This window comes from Amphichorda felina (assembly GCF_050947745.1).
Source record: "Amphichorda felina strain 45539 chromosome Unknown scaffold_5, whole genome shotgun sequence".
In the NCBI taxonomy this organism is placed as follows: Eukaryota; Fungi; Ascomycota; class Sordariomycetes; order Hypocreales; family Bionectriaceae; genus Amphichorda; species Amphichorda felina.
This window is the reverse complement of record NW_028145045.1, coordinates 1,020,164-1,035,088: the sequence shown is the minus strand read 5'-3', so window position 1 is coordinate 1,035,088 and position 14,925 is coordinate 1,020,164. Positions and strand designations below refer to the sequence as shown.

Below are 14,925 nucleotides of genomic sequence, written 5' to 3'. Positions count from 1 at the left end.
GTACATACAGCCTGTTCCTACGCTGCCAATTTCAACACAATCTACCGACACCACGGTGCCACATCGCTGAAGGGTCCAGACCGTTGCTGGGCTACTCTTATTAATCGAATTCTAATCTAAGGGGGAAAGACGGGATGCGAGTTGCCTAACAAGACAACCCATCTATGAGTAACGTATAATAATACAACAATGCCACCGAGGTATTCTGTACTGAGCCGGCTGTTATTGTTTGCCACTCCAGCCCACCACTTCAACCCCGCGAGCTATTCCTCTCGTCTGCGCTACCTCGCCGCGGCCGCGCTTCGCCATTATCCTCGGCCCCCTCTGACGTTCCTCTGGCCGTTGGTGACCACCCAGCTGCTACACCCGCCGCAACAATACCCGCCATGACCGTGGGCGCTCCCAGCGCCGAGTTTGATCTTGATCTTGTCGACCTAGATCGCCGCCGGGACTCCGGAGTAGCGGGCCCTGACTCGACGACCGTGCCACCCTTGGCCGGCGAGGGCGGCGGTTGGAGCGAGTCTGATCTCGACCGTGACGGGCTCCGCGATCGCTGGATGATGGCCTCCCTCGGATGCTGGACGGCAAACTTCAAGTTGTTCAGGCGTCCTCCCTTCATCCGCCTGAGGAATCGAAGCTCGTCCCGCACCTCGGCGAGTGGTTCGGGATATAAGCCCATCTCCTCGTCTGACACCTTCACACCAGGCAACTTGGACGCGCGCCGTTTCAGGAACTCGGGGACCAGAGCTACAACCCACTTGTCAGGTATGAGGCGGATTAGCGCGCCCACAAGGATCGATAGGACACCCAACACCAGGGCAATGGCCCATAGCCCTCCCGACTGCTTTTCCTTGGCGATAGAGAAAGCCGCACCGCCCACAAAGATGATCAAGACTTGGCCACCGCTCATGAGGGCACTTATGCCAATGAAGTATGGATTTTGCAACAAACCCTCAAAGATGTTGAAATGATTGTCTAGGCGACGGTTGCTGGGAACTTGGTTAGCTTACTGCAGTCCGTAGTCCATGTAGCTGGGTAAGATTGGCGGTGTACTTACTTCCACTGATTGAAAATCTGCATCCACACAAAGGTATTGAATACGAGCGTGGAGATTTCGTCCTTGCTGGGTTGTCTACCCAAAGGCAGGATACCGTGTGGTCCACCATAGTACAGAGCGAGGGTGATAGCCAGCTGGTATATGGCTTGGCCAATGATCATCTTCCACATGGTGGGCGTGATGATGAAATTCTTCCGCGGTTCCGGCTTCCTTTCCAAGATGCTGTGCTGTGGCGGATCGGTCGCAAGGGCGAGTGCCGCGAGAGTGTCCATGATGAGATTGACCCACAGTAGCTGGACAGCTGTCAGGACTGACTCCTCACTGTCAGAAGACACAGCTGTGATGAATGTGAGGACGACTGCCGTTATATTCACCGTCAGCTGGAACTGTAGGAAACGCTTGACCGCATCGTTCACCGCGCGTCCCCATTTCAGCGCTTGGACAATGCTGACAAAATTGTCGTCCATCAGGATGATCGACGACGCCTCCTTGGCCACTTCTGTGCCCGACTGGCCCATGGAAAAACCAACATCGGCCGTGGTTAGGGCGGGAGCATCATTGGTCCCGTCTCCAGTGACTGCTACGATTTCATCCTTGTCTTTGAGTCTCTTGACGAGGATGCGCTTGTCTTCCGGACTCGACCGAGCAAGGACTTGTAACCGTGGAATGATCTCCTCCTGCTGCAACCGGCTCATGTTGCGGAACTCGGGCCCTTCCAAGACTATCCCATCAGGCTGCAGGATGCCGCACTCTTTCGCGATGGCTTGAGCTGTAAGTTTGTTGTCTCCCGTGACCATGCGGACAGTGACGCCGGCCTTCTGGCACAAGGCTACTGACTCCGGAACACCAGGTCGAAGGGGATCCTGAATGCCAACCATTCCGATAAAAGACAGATCCTCGAATAAGCTCTCCACATCCACCTCGTTGGAATTTCCCTCTACCCTGCGCGTATCTTCTGGTGGCCAGGACTCAAAGTCCCGGTATGCGATGCCAATCGTCCGCAAGGAGCGGTTGGCATATCGGTCTATGAGCCCCGAGATTGTGCTCCTGTCTTCCTTGGTCATGGAGGCAATGGCGGTGTCCTCGGCTGGGTTACGCAGAATACTGCTACACTTGGCCAGGATGATTTCTGAGGCGCCTTTGACGTAGAGCCGGGCTCTGTTGTTAGGCAACTGGACGACAATAGCCATGGCTTTACGGGCAGAGTCAAAGGGAACGAGCTGGATAGTTTTCGATTTCTCTCGCTCCTCCTCAACAGGCCCCATTTTCAGGTGGTCTTTGGCAAACAGGAGGAGAGCAGTTTCGGTCTTGGAGCCAATAAACTTCATCTGTCCGTTCTCTTCACCCTCGAATGCGGTCGAATTAAGGGCAATGGACTTGAGTAAGAGCTCCTTGACGGAAGGACCCAGCATTGACACGCACCCTTCAGCAGATTTTGCGTTGGCATCATCCATAGGAGTTGTGTTAGCTCCAGTCTCGGTTTCCGGTGACTCTGATCGACGGCCGCCGAATTGATAACCGGTTCCAATCGTTCCCGAGACAACACGCATTTCGTTCTGGGTCAGGGTGCCGGTTTTGTCAGAGCAAATGGTCGTCGCATTGCCCATGACCTCACACGCCTTGAGGTGACGGACGAGGTTGTTGTCCTTAATCATGCGCACCATCGCATAAGCAAGTGCTAACGTGACTGCTAGGGGTAAACCCTCAGGGACAGCAACGACAATAATCGTCACAATGACCAGGAAGATGTCCAAGAATTGCTGACCCTTCTGCGCCGGAGTGACGCTGGCTGGCTGTTTTGGTAGGTTGACAAGGAATTTGATGAACAATACGACAAAGAGTAGGAATGCAGCTGCAGTACCAATCTTTGCAATCCATATTGCAATGACATTGAGCTTATGCTGGAGCGGAGTCATATCCTGATCGTCGTTCAGTGCCATGAGGATTTTGCCGTACGAGGAGTGGACGCCAGTCGAGGTGACCATATACGTGCCAATTCCTTCGGTTACGCGGGCACCAGACTGGATAAATGGGTCCATCTTCTTCAGGTTCTCGTGGGTTTCTATTGCGCGGTAAACGTCGTCCGCTGGTCGTTTGCGGATGAGATCCGATTCGCCGGTGGCCTGGGACTCGTCGCACTTGATGTTGAAACCCTCAATGAGAATCCCATCGGCAGGAACCAAATCGCCTGGTTCAAGATGCAGGACATCTCCGGCCATGATGTCGTAAACGGAAATCTCACTTGTCTTGCCAGAACGGATCACCTTGACGACGCGATCCTGCTTCTTCCGATTCAGTTTTGCGAAGCGACGTTCTTTTCTCCAATCAACAAGGGACGAGACAAGGACGACGATCGCAATAGCCACCATGATAGCCACTCCCTCAACCCATTCCACCCTGGGCTCGCTATCCTTATCACGGCCGCTACCATCCTCGTTGGCGTTTTCGACCCTCTTGGCGAAGCCGTACTGAGTGATAAGCTCGCGCTTGTCGTTATTCTGGTTGGATCCCGACTCGTGGGAAAAGGTTTGATAAAGGCCGACAGCAAGACTGACAACGGCCGCGATGCTGAGTAGGATCAAAACCTTGTCCTTCATGGTAATGTACATGAGCTGTAGGAGGCTTTTGCCCTGGCGCTCAGGAAGTCGATTATCCTTGAAAACACGGAGTCGGTCCTGAAACGGTTCACCCGCATTGCCGACATGCATCTCATCGGAGGCGGCGTGGGCCAGCGGCTTTACGTCTTTCCGTGTTGCTTCATCGAAAGAAACAGTCCCGCTGAGGTGGCCTTCGTTGACATTCAGACCAGCCTTACGATCTGTCCGCAAGCCTCGCTCGAGGCCGGCCAGGCCGCCTAGCTTGTAGAAGGCCGCAAGACTCTTTGGGTCGAACAGCTTTGAGAGCTGACCGGGCGAAAAGGCGAAGGGGTTGTTTTCAACCTTGAACTCAGCCTCAGACCCGACATCAGGGTTGAGCGCGGTGTCGTCTTCCATGATATTTTCGTTGTGGCTCTGAAGTTGCTTGCCTTGATCGGATTGTCCTCCATTGGAAGGCACGACCGTCACATCGCCTTGTGATGAGACAGATCGGGAGCCATCTTCTGTATCGACAGACCCCTGCCTGTCGCGACCACTACCGGGGACTTCAAGAAATCCAGATGAACGGTCGTTGCCTCTTGACTTTACGGGGCTCGAAACATTGTGGGGACTCGGGGGTAGACTATTTCTACTATCGAAGGAGGTCTGGATATGTAGGTCGGGAAGTTTCCCTGGTTGGTCAGAGGCACTGGCTGGGCCGTCTTGGGACGTTGGTGACCAATTGACATTCTGCGGAGGTTGTGAGTGTTCAGGCATGTTTGCGGGACCTTTTTGGCCGTTTTCTGCGGCGGTATCAATTGTGATGGCCGGGCTGAGCAAGGCTGTTAGCTCCTAAACAATGGCAGGTATTTACCCCCGGGGTATTAGGAGTTTAAATACACGAGCTGGAAAGGACTTACGCTCGTTCCTGTGGCTGTTTGCCGCCTTTCGAGTCGGCCATGGCTAGATGGCAGCTCGTGGGCTGTGGGCGCGCTTAGGGTTCGATGGCACGATCACGAACGGCACCATATGTTGTAAAGATAAAGGAATGGCGGTGGCGCAGAACAGAATAATTAATACACGTGGAGAGGATAATTGGTCCTCGTCGCGTCGAGGAGCATCGATGTAGGGGTTTCGCGGAAAAGGCCATGGAGGCCGAAGTACAATGAACAGCAAAATACTACCGGAGACGACTGGGAGGAGCCCCAAATGGCTTCAGCAAAAAGCTAAGTGAATAACGACATGGGCAAGAAGAAGAAGAATGGTAAGGTACTCAGGTGAGCTGGAGCCTTGGGAGTGAAGCAATGGAAGAGTGAAGTCGCGGTCTGGGGGGAGCTCTTGCTCCATATCAAAGCAGCCTGTATGCATTGACAGGTCCTGGATCAAGCCAGGGGTGGCTGTGCTTAACGAGAGTATGATTGGTTGAAATAAAGACTTTGACCGGCTGGAGCCACCCCCCGGGCTTGGCAACTGGGGCAAGCTGGCAGGTGCAGTGGAGACTCAAGATCGGGCCCGAGGGAATCAGTGTCAGGCGGTGGCTTCTCACTCCCAGCGGTAGAAGGGATGAAGTAACGGCAAGTAAGTATGCCATATACGAGTAAGTACTACGAGTAGCAAGCTCCTACCCTCACCTTGTTTCCTGCCGCAAAGCAAGAAGCCTAAAAATCCTCGCAAGATCGCTGACCGACCTGGAGCCAGTTGGGCAGCGCAAGGCCTTCTATGACGGCATGTGGTACCACCAGGGCCTAGCCGAATCCTCCACTTTTCCGTCGGGCCCCGCCACGCACCCGGTGGCCTTCCACTTCCAGGTTCTGGCCCCATCTCCAGTTGAACTGCTGGCCCAGGCCACTTTGCCTTACTACTGACTCCATGCACTCGAATGTGAAAACAGGAAGCGTCTCGAACAAGGCACTGGATCCTCTACCAAGTATTGGCGCTATAGTCACACCATTGGATCGAGCAAGACAGCCTCATTCAAGTGTGTTCTGAACTTTTCGAGTTCTGCCGAGAACCCCCCACAAGCAAATTGCATTGGGAAATTACGGATACATCGTAAAGCGCAAAGCCCTGCAACCACACGGCCCATTTGTGCCTCCCAAGGCTCACTCGGGTCCTCGCCATACCCTGTAGCATAGCCGTACTCAGTACGAGGGCCAGGTTGTTGTCTTCTATCTCACTCCCATCTCCAGGCGCCCTCGGCTCGGGTGGTGGCGGCCACATCCCACTTCCCGACAACTGGTATGACCTCCATTACTCGATCATCTTGTTTTGTTGGGCCCAGATCTGGCATAGATTGGCAAGCTGAGCTGGCAGCATACTAATGAGAGGTGTATAACAATAGAAGTAGTAGTATCCGTAGTAGACAGTAAGACAGTGTGCACATAGAGCTCTACACCGCGCTATGGCCGCTTGGACGCAGGGCAAACGGTGATGACAGTTCACCGCTTGCCTCGCGTTAATTGACGAGTCTCTAAGTTTCCGGCCCAACCTTTCAATGGGCTCATGAGAAGTTTGTTGTGTTGGCGCCCGACCTGCGTGCAGCGTGTCTGTATCCCGGTACGTGGCAGCAGCGGGGGCCATGCGCTCAGAACGTGAAGCGGAACCCTTTTTCGATCGCAATCGGATAATCCCCATCTTCTGTGTGGATCGAATCATGAGACCAACAATCGGGTCTCGGAGATCCTTGGGCGGCCATAGAATCCAGATTCTCCCTCGAGTGGTTGCCGCCGAGGGTCACGTCATGCCTCGTGGACAATGTAGCGACCTCGTGGCGGCTAAAACGGCACTACTCGATTATGAGTCGTCAATGAGGCAGCGCTCACAAATCATGAACACTCCAGTGCGTTGGAATCAGGCTTTCATCCTCTGGGGAGGGAGCCCACTATCTATCGGATGATGGTGTAGTATCTGGTTGGGATCAGGCCTCGCTCCACTATTGGATGAGACTGATGGTCCTCGGACTTAAAATCTGGCTTTCATGAGTGTCCGACAACCCGCTGTCGATCGAGTTGAATTTATGTGGCATACCCCTGCAGTCCTTGATTTTTACCTAGTGAACACGTATGTATGCTCGTCTGATGACTGTAGCGAGCGCACTATACTTCCAGTCGATCTTTCATCAAAGCAAATTAAGTGAAGCTATCGATCCTTATGGTCATTGCAGACTATATACCTAAATGAGCTCTTATTGACGTGTTGGCTCTTAATACCACCCAACCAACACAGCCTCGCTTCAACATGTTATCTCCATGTCATCTGAAGGGTTGTAAACACGAGGGCTTTAAAATCCCCGTAGCATGGCGTCTGTACAACCTCAGACTCTAACAGCCCAGCATTGTTGTGTTACAAGTCTAAGCGACATCCCGGGAACCTCCCGACGTTGTCCAACTACGCAAGTATCAGCTCTATGCGGATGGGGTCGTTTGTATCACGCCGAGACGTCCTGTGTTACATCTCGAGGTCGCGTCTAGTTTACTTGATTATGTTACTGACTCCGTTGCACCATTATCCTAATTTTTATGCCAGGCTGATCAGAAAAATAACACCACGAGGGCTTTCCCAACACATAGAATATATATACATATGTTTTAGGTATATATCCGTGTGTTTAAAGTGAAGTCATCATGAAGGCTTGGCTGGAATTTCACCACTAGTTAGTAAACGGATTCAAGCGATGTCTATCGGATATATAGAGTCTTATTGTACGTATCTACCAATAGTTTAACTTTTCATCTACCATGTGACAGGAATCCATGATAGCACCCACCTTACCTCCTCCCAAGGTCGACCTTCCTAGCAAGCACCATCCCAGTATCGCTCCCGCCGTCCTTGAGCTCCGCCTCTACCCTAAAGAAGGGCGCAACCGCACACCTCATGACGCCCTCCCAGAACCCCCTCACAATCTCCATCAGATCGCCGCCCGTCTGCTTGAAATCCGGGAACGCATTCACCTCCAGCAGCCACACCCCGCCCTGGGCGTCCACGAGGAAGTCCAGCCCGTACACCTCAAACGCGTTTGGCAGCGTCTGGAAGTGGATCGGCATGGCCCGCGCCGCCGCCTCAAACACCTCGCCCGTGACGCTGCATATCTGGCTAAAGATGGCCTCTAGCTGCTCGGCCGGCAGGTCTAGGTCCCAGAAGCGACGGACCGAGTTGGCGTGCTCGGGCGAGGACTGGAGGCAGGTGTTGGTGAGGAAGGACTCGATGTCCGCCGTTGCGGGGTCTCGGGGCGGGGTGTAGGGCTTGGCGGCAAAGAGCGCGAGCATCTGGCGGTAGACGTGGACGGTGAGACTGCCGCTGCAGAGGACATAGGTGCGGATGTGGAACTTGCGCTTGTCGCCTTCGAGTAGGAGGGGTGGGTGGACATATGGCTGAGCCACAAAGTGACGAAGATGCGAGGTGTTGATGTAGTCTCCAGAGTCGCCGGCTGACGCGTCGGGGGCATCGCCGCCGTCTTCGTCTTCGTCGTCGCTGTCCGGCCGATCTTCCTCCCAGCGGTCGAAAATTTCCTGCAGTTCCTCCATTGTGCTAAAGAGCTTGATTCCCTGGCCCCGATCGCTCATGCCCGGCTTCAGAATCCACCATTCCCTCTGATCTGGGTCGTCCACAGACTCGTTGCGATCCATGCTCTCCCGAAGGTCGAACGCCTCGACCAGGGAATCATCGAGGAACTCGGCGTAGTCAACCTCGAAAGCCTCACTGCGCTTCACGTGCTTCTTGAGTACCGACTCGGGGTTCTTAGCAACCCAGTGGTCGATGGTTGTGGAAAGGTAGTGTTTCCTGATGAGCGCCTTGCGGATCATATAGCTGTTTATCATGCATGTCCTCGGATGCGAGGCGGCAAACTCAAAATCAATCCTTTCATACGGGGTTATGGCCAGGACCTTGGATTCTGGAGAGGAGGCAAATTCGGAAAGAGGGAAGACTTCGTCGGACTCGGGCAGCTTGTCGACCAGTCGGAGAAATCCTTTGGAAAACACGGTCTCTAGGGCAGATAGGATGAGTGGCTGGACGTAAGGATCGTCATAAGACACGACCGCCTCGATAGCCGGGTGGGCGTGGCTTGCTACTCCGTTCTCCCTGATGGGTAGACCCTGTGCCATATTGTGTGACGTTGATGTTGGCCTAGGGTATTATTGGTAAGAAACTGGTTCATTGCAGTGCACAGCATAATTCACATGCAAATTCATTCGGTAATTCTTTCTAGGCCGCATCTAAACTCAACAAGCAGAAGCTGAATCGCTGGGTAGTAACTCACAACTCTAGTTCCCTCGAACCGCCTGCTCCCAAAGCAGTCGCAAAATTGGCTTTCATCGGAGTGATGCTGCCGGTAAAGTTAGCACATACTGCGGCAAGAGATAATGGGAGAGAAAGAAAACGCACCTCGTCTGGCCCTCCTTCACTGCCCACCCGTCGTTACCAGGCCCGGCCTCCTCGACACTCTGATACACATCCGCAAACTTGGGCGCCCACTTGAAGTGCTTGTGCATGAGTCCCTTATTGCCTTCCATAGAGGCTTGCCCCCCGTTGGCCTCGCCGCCCTTACCCTCTCGGATCTTGGCCTCCTCCTCATTCTCATCCCCAGCCTCCCCGTCAATCTCCTGGAAGCAGCTGCCAGCCCGCCAGTAGTTCTGTAGCATCTCGGTGAATAGAGTCTTGTGGCTCTCGACACCCTCCACAAGCGGCACGTTGACACTGTACAGGTCCACGCTGTCGTCCGTGGGCCACTGTTTATACAGCGCCTCGATTACCCTGATGCCGTGTCGGCATGCTGCCTCGATGATATCCGGGTCGTGGTTGCGCGTGAAGAAGGCAAAGCTCAACGCAATTGCCTTGCGTCTGCTCACCGCAGCCTCGAGCGCGGCGCCTAGCGTCCCCGAGCTCAGAGCAAACACAGCCGTGGTATTCCTGCCATAGTTGGGCCCGCTGACGACTAGATCGACAGGCCCGCGGTCCTGGAAGAAGTGATGCAGGCCAATCTGGACACACGAAGCGGGAGTGCCATCTATGAGGACCCACTCCTCAACATCGCCCGAGGCGGATGGCCGCTGGTACGTTGAGCCCTGACTGTTCTCTCCGTGGTCGACGGGCGAGGGGTGGTAGTAGAGGGGTTTGAGGGTCTGGCCGATCATGTGCGCCTTGCCGATCCATGAGCGTTGAGTGTGCGGGAGGCAGACTGAGACAATGTGGCCGGCCTTCTGGAGGTGTCTAACCAGGCATTGGACGTAGGGCGACGACTCCGGCGATGGCGGCCCGTCATCGTTGGTGATGAGGATATGCATGGTGTCGGGTTCTGATAGGGTCCAATGACAGGCTGGAAAAAAGAGCCAAAGAATTCTATCTAGAAACAGCCTCTGGGCGGTTAGTTGGTTGCGATGATGGCTCTGTTCGTTACGCTGGGTTGGGCGTTGGGTCAATGGGTGAAGGCGAAGGTTGAAGACTTGCGAGGGGCAACGTGGGGCATCAAAACCCGATTCTCGGGATGCCTTAACCATAATAGCCGCCCCATTGGGCCAAGCACTAATTATCCCTAAAATAGTCACCAGTAATAATACCTACCTACAGGCACGCATTGTCACTTTTAAATTTGTCATCGAAACAGCATTCACATTACTTCCATAGAGATTAGATTTCAGATATGCTGAGAGGAGTCGGCGGTCGATAAAAACAAACTCTATCCTGAGTACTCATGCTTATTCAATATCAAACTTGACCTGTTTGCCGAGGTCCAAAAACATCAACCGTAACGCCCTGTTCCTCTTTCGTATCGTCGTGACTTGGGAAATTAAGGGAAAGTGAAGGCAGCCCGTGTGCCGTTGTCATACAAAGACATGAGAAACAAAACGAGCATCTTCCAAAAAATCCGTATCCTGCAGGAACAACAACAAACCCGGCCAGCGCCTCAACGAGCCCGCCTAGTCCCTTGGAGCCGACCGGACAGTGTGGAAGAAGAAATGATCGCTGCTCATACAAGGTCGCTTCGACCGCCGCACGGATCCTCTCTTATCGCTTCGAGTATAATCCGGGGATAACTAGCCTGTGATGCCATCCCACAGACAGTGGATTTGCTAGTGCCCAACGCTGTTTGGAGCACGGGGCCGCTTGGCGCGGTTTTGGGGAAGAGGTTCGCCGGAGCGCTTAGCGGACACTGTATTGGACTTGTGAGTTTTGGCCACCGAACCCCATTTGTTGTAATTGAGAACAGGCTGGGCGCGTCGGGTGCCTTCAATAGGGGTGGGCTGATCACCCAACTTATCCATGGAGCGCGTCGTCCTCTGGGTAGTTGGTGGTGAGGCGAGGAACCTGGGCGCATTCGGTGTCTTGCCCTTCCGAATGGGGGTAGTTGGAGGCGAGTCTGTAGCACCCAGGGTCGTGTCCTCAACATCAGTTGCCGCCTCTTCGTCGTCGTTGATCACGTCATCCTCTCCAGTAGCGTTCTTCGGCCAGAGCAGCTTGGGCTTGAACTGTTTAGGAGACGGTCTTGAAGGGATATCATCTCCGACATCTGTAGCGAGTTCATCCAGTTCTTCCGAGTCACAGTTTCCGGGCTTGGCAAAGTGCCGATAAAAGGTCTTGCCACGACTGAGAGAAAAGTCAGTAATTGTGAAATCTGAGTAAACTGAATACTGAACTCACAAGTTGAACAGCATGCCATCGTCTCGATGGACTGCCTCTTCGATGCTGTACGAGCCATGGCCAGGAACACGGACCCTCTTTGATTCGCTGGATCGCTTCTTCTGTTTGCATGGGGTCGGATTGAAGAATGGATTGCTGTCATCTTTCTGCGGGATGCGGTTGCAGGTGTCATTGTAAATAGCAAAGTCTTGGTCCACATCCTCAGACTTGAAACTTTCCAATGTCGAACCCGAGATCTTCTTTGGCACCCTAGTTGAGCGGTTGGTGGATCGGAAAATGTCGCGGCTGACTGCGTCGACGTCCGCTTCCTTCTTTTCCATCGCTGTTTTGCGAGGAGATTTCGTAGGTGTGGGGAGCATATCGTCGGCGATGCGGGTGCTGTTGACACGGGCGCTGTTGATGCGGGTGCGGCTGTTGTGGGCGGTGTTGTTTATTTTGCCTTTTAACTTTGTTGCGGGCGGAGACGCAGACTTTGTTTTGGGGGGCTTGGGTTGCGATGAAAGCCTGGGCGACTTGCGCGGCTGATAAGGTTCCCAGTCGTCGTGGTAATTTCCATATCGCGGCGCGGGTGGTGTTGATGGGAGGTCAGCGGCAGGCGAAGGTGTCGATGCCATGTTGATTGAGACGGAAGAACACGTGATGCTCTGCTGTCGTACGTTTATGGTATGCACTTGACCGGAAGCCCGAGTTCAATGAACGAGCGGTCTCGTTGTACAGCTGGGCGCTCGATGCCTCAACACTGGGAAGACCAGGACCAAATATGAGCGCGTGATATGTGAATCGATCGGGTGAAGTTGCGGTCAGGGATAACGCAGCGTACTTATGCTCGATGTATTGATGAAGATGGATATTTCGAGGGAAGACAAAGTGGAAGGGTATAAGAGGTGCGACGGGGGTGTTGTTGAGCAGACGACAATTGTTGACAATGTTTGATGATGGGAAGTTAAGGGTTCAGCGTTGGCCGGGCTGGAGTGCAGAAAGAGGAGGAGGTGGTTGGGGACCCACTGGGCACCAAGTGGCAGTCGGCATCCAGTCCGGCTGGGGCAGCTTGGACCTTGACAGCCAACCAACCCCCCTGTTTTTTTAAGTTCCCACCCACTGAAAATCTTAGGGCAGACGCGTCGCGTCACAGACAACGTGTTTCTTTCGCGTATTGTGGAGCCAATCAGAGCCGTCGCTGCCCACCACAGCAGGGGAGCCCCTCACACTCTAAGATTCCACTCCAACAGCTGCGAGCCCTGTCGGCACATTGGCAGTTGACGACCACTTATCCGGGGGACAGGACGCATAACGTCACTCGCTCCTTGTCAAACATAGCATCCCGCACCTATTAGTACTCTGTATTGGTACGGCGGGTTTATTGGTTCTTGACACAGCTAGCCGGTCTATTGGCAATCCCCGTCAGATACCACCCACACCTGCCAGCTTGGCACAAAGGCACGACACCATGGCCGACGACTCCGAGTATACCGAGACCGACATTTGGGCATCACCGTCCCAGGATGCCCCACCCACACGTCCAAAGACTCCCAGAACTCCCAAGACCCCCAAGACCCCCAAGACCCCCAAGACTCCCACCGGCCAGCAGGACCGGCCGGCAGAACCCGTCGACCCGGAAGCTGCGCTACGCAGGGAGCTGCAAGGGGTGCGAAGCATCAATGAGTCTCTAGAGGGCGTCCTTGCGACTCTCGAGCGCGCAGGGGGCAATATGAATGTGTGTCCTATGGATCTATCCCCCCCCCTTCCTGTCTTCTTTTATGCTGATGGCAATCCTAGACTGTGTCCAACACGGTGAACCACGCCTCGACGCTGTTGAACTCCTGGACGCGAATACTATCACAGACCGAGCATAACAACCGCCTGCTTCTCCACCCGGGCTGGAAAGGCGCCGCCGAAGACCTGGCCGAGCAAGAAGCGGAAGCGTTGCGCAGACAGCAAGCTGCAGAAAGGCGAGCCGCGGAAGAAGAGCAGAGGCGGGAGGAGCTGCGGCGGCGGAGGGAAGAGGAGGAAGACAGGCGTAGACTCGGCGTGTCGACAACGGGGCGGGGGACTCGCGGCACCGCTGGCGTTCGTGGGACTCGTAGTCGTGCCAGAGGTACGGGGAGCTATATTGGTCGTGGTGGAACCAGTTCAAGCTACCTGTCTGATAACACGGCGTCGAGCTCAAATAGCCGGGGCACCTCAAATATTGGACGGGGTTTTGGGGCCGGTAGGACCCGGCCACGAGGCACCCGATGATGGCCAAAGGCTGTCTTCCTATAGCTCTGCAGTCGTAGATTTGAGATACCCATGGATGAAATTGAATGTCCAGCCCTATTTCTTCTGGAAGAAGTGACTGAGCTTCATCATACCGGATGTGTTGACCTTTTTCAGCTCCCTCACGCCACGGCTCTCGCCAGCCTTCTTCCTCTTTTCCTCCTCCAGCTTCTTTTTCTTTTGCTCTCGGATCTCCTCTTCTTCCTCGTCGCGCAGATGTTTCCGGGAGTAATCGCCCATTGACCTTGACGCCAACGCCTCTGCCCGAAGTGTTGCCAACTTTGCGAGGTACTCATCTAGTGGCGCAAAGTTGACGCCGCTCTGCTCAGACAGACCTTCCTTGAGCCACTTTGTCACCGCCGGTGATATGAGTCTCTCGCAGATCAAGTCCAACGCCACACGTAGTTTCTGCAAGTCTATGACCTCCTGCGATGGTTTGGTTGTATATTCAACCTCTGCAGACTCGTCGTCGGCTGATGTAGCTGCTGTACTGGGAGTCGCAGATGTGGATTGGGAGTCGTTCGTTTCCGTCTGTGGTGTAGACTCTCCGGACTCAATCGTCGCGTCTGTAGCCTGACGCTCGCCTGGAAGTGGCGCGCGCTTCTGATTAAGGACTGGTGCTTGTAGTGCCTTTGTGACAAATTGCTTCTCCAAGCTCGGGGGCAACAGACCGCCCTCTGCAAGCTTCTTGGCCTTTTCAAGACATGCAGAAATGATCTTGTCTCTGCTCAACCGAAACATGCTCTCATCGCCCGCATCGACTGTGTCGCAAATCGCCGCCATCCTCGCTTCCATCAGGGCGCGCGTCTTCTCGCAGCGCAAGATTTCAGACAAGTGGGATAATTCCTCTGGGAGTTTGTCAAAATAGTCGTCGCTTGATAGGAATAAGGGCTTCCGGTCCTCTGAAGACTTGGCGATGGTCGATTCGGCCAGCGCAGGGAGCAGCAGGAAAAGGGGGTCTATAGGTGTCGCGACGAAGAGGTCCGCGCTGGAGATGACCTGGCCTCTGGCTGTCCCATCCTGACCATCGTTGCTCACGTCGGCGACTTTTGTGGTGCTCTCAATTAGCCAGCTTCGTGGTGCGCTCCTCGGGGTGGCGACCTTGGTGAACTCGTAGAAGCCGGTCTCGGGGCAGACGAAGTAGCGAGAAGGCTTCGCATGTCTGGGGTGCGGGAGAGTGATGATTTTAGCTTCTTTTGAAGCCTTTGTCGGGAGGATGAAGAGTTTTGGCGGCGAATCGCTACGTGCGCCGAGTGAGAACTTGGAGTAAGATTTGGGGGTGCTATCAGTTCCCTGCGGCTCTGCCGTGGTAGGCTTCGAAGCCCTTGTCCGGGCCATGACTGTCGCGAAGGGAAAGTCGACTTGTGGGAGGTAGAAAGAAAGAAAAGGCAGATAAGATGG

General features: G+C 54.3%; 5 protein-coding genes across 5 annotated transcripts; 1 reads left to right on the top strand and 4 right to left on the bottom strand.

Annotated features, from left to right (window-relative positions):
- Window positions 1-250: 250 nt before the first annotated feature.
- PMC1_2 (uncharacterized protein) lies at window positions 251-4,594 on the bottom strand (the record flags this gene model as incomplete). The annotated part of the gene is made up of 3 exons (XM_083194599.1): window positions 251-989; window positions 1,058-4,465; window positions 4,554-4,594. 3 exons carry the CDS (start codon window positions 4,592-4,594, stop codon window positions 251-253), a joined length of 4,188 nt encoding a protein of 1,395 aa, XP_083049512.1.
- Window positions 4,595-7,400: 2,806 nt separating this feature from the next.
- ACO1O0_005172 (SurE domain-containing protein) lies at window positions 7,401-9,914 on the bottom strand (the record flags this gene model as incomplete). Its single annotated transcript, XM_083194598.1, has 2 exons — window positions 7,401-8,757; window positions 9,016-9,914. The coding sequence occupies 2 exons, from the start codon at window positions 9,912-9,914 to the stop codon at window positions 7,401-7,403; spliced, it is 2,256 nt and encodes a 751-aa protein (XP_083049511.1).
- Window positions 9,915-10,700: 786 nt separating this feature from the next.
- ACO1O0_005171 (uncharacterized protein) lies at window positions 10,701-11,882 on the bottom strand (the record flags this gene model as incomplete). Its single annotated transcript, XM_083194597.1, has 3 exons — window positions 10,701-11,214; window positions 11,269-11,679; window positions 11,740-11,882. 3 exons carry the CDS (start codon window positions 11,880-11,882, stop codon window positions 10,701-10,703), a joined length of 1,068 nt encoding a protein of 355 aa, XP_083049510.1.
- An 833-nt stretch (window positions 11,883-12,715) lies between these two features.
- Window positions 12,716-12,980, top strand: ACO1O0_005170 (DASH complex subunit Duo1-domain-containing protein; the record flags this gene model as incomplete). The annotated part of the gene is made up of 2 exons (XM_083194596.1): window positions 12,716-12,913; window positions 12,939-12,980. The coding sequence occupies 2 exons, from the start codon at window positions 12,716-12,718 to the stop codon at window positions 12,978-12,980; spliced, it is 240 nt and encodes a 79-aa protein (XP_083049509.1).
- A 601-nt stretch (window positions 12,981-13,581) lies between these two features.
- Window positions 13,582-14,862, bottom strand: ACO1O0_005169 (ribonuclease H2, subunit B; the record flags this gene model as incomplete). The annotated part of the gene is made up of 1 exon (XM_083194595.1): window positions 13,582-14,862. One exon carries the CDS (start codon window positions 14,860-14,862, stop codon window positions 13,582-13,584), a length of 1,281 nt encoding a protein of 426 aa, XP_083049508.1.
- Between the last annotated feature and the right edge of the window lie 63 nt (window positions 14,863-14,925).